Source organism: Macadamia integrifolia, chromosome 13 (assembly GCF_013358625.1).
Source record: "Macadamia integrifolia cultivar HAES 741 chromosome 13, SCU_Mint_v3, whole genome shotgun sequence".
NCBI lineage: Eukaryota > Viridiplantae > Streptophyta > Magnoliopsida > Proteales > Proteaceae > Macadamia > Macadamia integrifolia.
The window spans coordinates 9,027,580-9,032,364 of NC_056569.1; the positions used below are offsets into that span (position 1 = coordinate 9,027,580).

At 35.8% G+C, this 4,785-nt stretch overlaps 1 protein-coding gene across 1 annotated transcript; it reads left to right on the forward strand.

Moving 5' to 3' along the window:
* The first annotated feature begins 2,775 nt into the window (after positions 1 to 2,775).
* On the forward strand, positions 2,776 to 4,785 carry LOC122059391 (gibberellin 2-beta-dioxygenase 1-like). Its single transcript, XM_042622158.1, has 3 exons — positions 2,776 to 3,523; positions 3,616 to 3,964; positions 4,428 to 4,785. The coding sequence occupies exons 1-3, from the start codon at positions 2,967 to 2,969 to the stop codon at positions 4,665 to 4,667; spliced, it is 1,146 nt and encodes a 381-aa protein (XP_042478092.1). The 5' UTR covers positions 2,776 to 2,966; the 3' UTR covers positions 4,668 to 4,785.

Here is a 4,785-nt window from a genome sequence, read left to right on the forward strand (position 1 = left end):
CAAGTTGGTTATTATTTATTATATTTACCATTAATCATTTTTTTTTTCAAGGTTTGTCTCTTAAGAATAAAAATCCTGGTGATATACTAAAATCATATCTTGAATAAAGTTTAGTTTTTTTTTTTTTTCTTTGTATAAATAATGATTTAGTTGGTATGTGTTTAGTACGGATGGTTCCCCTGAACTTGAGGCCTTTATTCCATTTGAAATCCTTAATTATTGGATGCTTTGTACTTTGAGGATCACATGTGTAGTAGTGCTTGTAAACGACACTATCTAGATTTTCAATTATCAATGCAAGTTTAAGGACCATCCACCTAGTCCCTTCATTCCTACCTTCTCTCTTTCTCTCAGAGCATAAACCCAAGTGAGTTTCCCCATTTTAGGGGTGATTTTAATGCAGTTTATATTGAATTTTAACCAGATATCCAAGTATATGAAGACATTACTCCTAAAAAAAAGGAAATCTGTGTGGGAAGTATGGTTTTAGGTATTGGTATTGGATTGGCTATATCCATCGTATGGTATTAATATCGATATTAGTCAAGACTAATCTCTAATTGATTCAGATCGGATCAAGGGTAAAATAGTAAAAAAATATTTTTTTTCTAAAAAAGTAAGAAAAAAATTGTTTCATCGAGACTGGCGATACCAATAACTAAAACCTTGGTTGGAAGTAAGGAAATGGGTAAAAAAGATATGAGAAAAGTTTCCATAGTTGGTTATTAAATGGGCTTCATGAGAAACATCCCTTCTATTTTGATAATTAGGCTCTGTTTGGTATCGTTTCTATTCCAGAAACAACGTTTCGTATCAAAAACAAAAATTTCAATTTTTGTGTTAAAATACCGTTTTTAAACAAAAAAAGGGTGTTTCAAAATTTCATATTTTTATTGGGAATGATAGTTCCTTTTTTTTTTTTTTTTTAATGGAACGAAACTGGGAAGACGGAACTCCATTTTGGAGTTCCGTCCAATTTTTTTTTTTTTTTTTTTTTTTTTTCACTTTTTGTTCCCAAAAAATAGAAACAGAACATTAGTGCACCAGACATTTTATTCCGTTTTTTTGTTACAATAGAATGAAAAAACTCCAAAAACATTTTTTTAGAGCGATACCAAATGGAGCCTTAATTTTTTGGCAAGAGAATGCTAGCTCCTTATGTAGGTACACTCCAACGGGCGTCAATGGGAGGGCGCATGAGAACATCTTCAACACGAGGCAATATGATCCATTTGCACCCATTGTGTCTAATTGCGTGTACACGTTAGAGGGTATTATTCTTTTTTTTTTTTTTTTTTTTTAATTAAGGATAAGAAGAACTATAGGTTAAAATTAAGGGTTTCAACCAATTCAAATTTAGATATTTGATTTATTTTTGAATTGGTTCCAGACACAAAATGCAAAAAATCAAATCGAAAATAGGAATACATTTTCGAAATCAATTCAGTTTTTATTTTTATTCAGTTTGGTCCTATATTAGGCATCGGACCAGCTTTTTACATCTAAAAAAAATCCTTATTTTTAATGTCATAGTCTACCAACTTTTTTTTTCTTCAAATAGTTAAAAAGAATAGAATTTATTATCCATATTGGTTGAAATAAGAGAAAAACAAATATTATCTGATTCCTTATTCAATTTCAAAATAAATAATTTGACTTGATTCAACCGTTTCAATCATAAAATCGAAATCAAATCAAATCGATTTTTTTAAATTCAATTTCTTTCCACTTTAAACAATCAATTTCGAATTCAGTTCTTATTTTTTTTGGGTAAGCAAATTAGTTCTAATTGACACCCTTAGCTAAAATGGGCTTCATGATAAATATCCCTTGCCTATGAAAAAATGTAGTCCGACCCATATGTGTTAGGATTTAGATAGAATTCATCATTAAAATCTAAGCATTAAGAATTAAGATTTCACGCAATAGTAGCCTCTTAGGCTGCGTTTGGTAGTCATCTAGAAAAAATATTTCAGATGTTTTCCTATTCTTTGGGAACAGAAAAACGGAATAAAGTGTTTAATGTCAATTTAGTGTTTTTCGGATTTTTTGAAAAGAAAAAGGAAAAAAACCGATAAAAATGCAAAATGATGGTATTTTTTTTTTTTTCAAACAACATTTTGACACAAAAAATGAAAATTATATTTTTAACTTGAATCGCCATTTCTCAAACTGAATGAGTACCAATTGCAGGCCTTAATCTCTCTTGGCCATAACTCCTATGGATGAACATTCCCCCATTTCAGCCATGCTTTTAATTTCACATCTCAACTGCCTCTTTGATCGCAAAGATCTGTTTATTAAGTTTGGCCCTATGAATTCTGAATTAGCAGCCTACCTTAAATTGAGCAATCTTGCCCCAATTGCCACATTCGTCCTGATCCAGTTCTTACAAGACACCCTGGTTATCCCAGTTGTCACCTCAAGGATTGACACCAAAGACCTCTTCCAATCTCCACCCCCCCCCCCCCCCCCCTATTTTAATGAAATCAAATGGAAAGAAATACCGTTTGGATGAACTCAAAATAGAGAGGAAAGATCTGACCTATTCCCTTACCTGTTCCATAGTAATAACTAGTACTGAAATGACTCACCAAAAAAAAAAAAAAACTAGTACTGAAATGAGGGTGTGTCCTTCTAAGCTGCCATGTGTCATAATCTCAAAGAACTTGGACCCACCAGTTGAGGTGTAGTGATTTGGGGAGAGGGGACTCATCCAATGGTAGATGTTGATTCCCTATTATCTTTTTTAGTTTTTGTTGATGAGTACTGATGCCCAGGGTGAAGAAGGGGGTGAAGAAAAACTCAGATCCTTCTCAATGAAACCATCGAAGAAGAATCAAGGTTTCTCAGTCTTGGAAAGGTGAGGAAATCTTGGTTTTGTGTCTCAACATATCATGAATTGCCAAACGTGACCTGAGGAGAAGCCAGATGGCTCGTCTATAAAGCTTGTTACGCCTCCCTCCATGCATTCCCACCCCTGCTCACTTGTCCATTCAAACACTCTTCAATCGATAGAAATCTCCACAACCACAGCCACAGCCACAGCCACAGCCACAGCCACTTCTCCATTCAATCTCTGCAACTCGATCTTTCCTATTTTTTTTTTAGCTTTTTCAGCCATGGTGGTCTGCTCAAAACCTGCATTAGACAGTTTCTCTTTGATAAATGACTGCAAACCCACCACCTTTGCCTCTCGAATTCCTGTTATAGACCTCTCAAAACCAGATGCTGAGACCCTTATTGTTAAGGCCTGTGAAGAATTCGGGTTCTTTAAGGTGATCAATCATCGTGTCCCAATGGAGTTCATCTCCAAATTGGAATCTGAAGCTGTGAAATTCTTCTCCTTACCACAGCCTGAGAAAGAGAAAGCTGGCCCTGCTAATCCATTTGGGTATGGAAACAGGAAAATTGGGCTAAACGGAGATATTGGTTGGATTGAATATCTCCTCTTGAGGAGCAATCCTGAATTCATCTCCCAGAAATCTCTTTCCATTTTTGGAGGAAACCCAGAATTATTCCGGTAAGAAAAACAGATGCAAAACTTGTGGTTTACAGAGTTTTTCTTCCATTTCTAACGTTTTTTTCTTGGTGGGAATGGAAATTTGGTTGCAGCTCTGCTTTGAATGATTATATTTCAGCTGTGAAGATGACGGCTTGTGAAATTCTTGAATTGCTGGCTAAAGGGTTGGGGATTGAACAGAGGAATGTGTTCAGCAAGATTTTGAAGAAAGAAGAAAGTGATTGTCTGCTCAGGATCAACCATTACCCACCATGTCCTGATGTTCAAGCTCCGAGTCGTTCCAATATGATTGGATTTGGAGAGCACACAGACCCACAGATAATCTCAGTTCTACACTCAAATAACACTTCAGGACTGGAAATCTATCTTAGAGATGGGACTTGGGTCTCTGTTCCACCCGACCACAACTCCTTCTTCGTCAATGTTGGTGATTCCCTGCAGGTACTGAGATTCTAATTCTAACTGTGCAGTGGCTTTCTCCATCATCTCTTTTCCTAATTTCAGTAACTGATTCAGCTTATTAACTTTGTGAATTCAAATTCTTTTTCCTTTCTTTGGAGAGGGGGTGGGGTTAAAAGGGAACAGAGCAGATAACTGGAGTAACTCTTCCAAACATCCAATACAACCACCACTAGGTCCACCACCACCCCACTAGCTTCATCAATTCAACTAAGCAAGCTTTATTGATGGGTTCCCTTCAATATTTTGTTTTTGAATTTCTTTAATGTTATTTGGAACATCTTTAATGGGCTGTTTTGCAATGATTTTTTTGAAATTTATTTAATGGGACCCTTTTCCCTACTTTAGTAGATTTTCTTCTCACTTTTCAACATGAACTGAAACTGTCTCCTTCTCCCTTATTTTTCTAACCTTTTTCCCCCTCTTTTTGGTTGTGATCTTGCAGGTTATGACTAATGGAAGGTTTAAGAGTGTGAAGCATAGGGTTTTGGCAAATGGTTCAAAGTCTAGGCTTTCATTGATCTTCTTTGGTGGGCCACCCTTGGATCAGAAGATAACACCATTACAATCCCTCATGGAAGAAGGAGAAGAGAGCTTGTACAAAGAGTTCACTTGGTGTGAATATAAGAAGTCAGCTTACAAGTCGAGGTTGGCTGATAATAGGCTTCAGCACTTCGAAAAATGAGGACTGAAGTTCTGATGGACTCTAGACCACATTTTAGTGTTTTGAAAAGACAGTAGAATGGATTGGTCAAAGTGGGTTGGACAAGTTGACCAAATTAGCAAAGTTTGACACCCAAAAA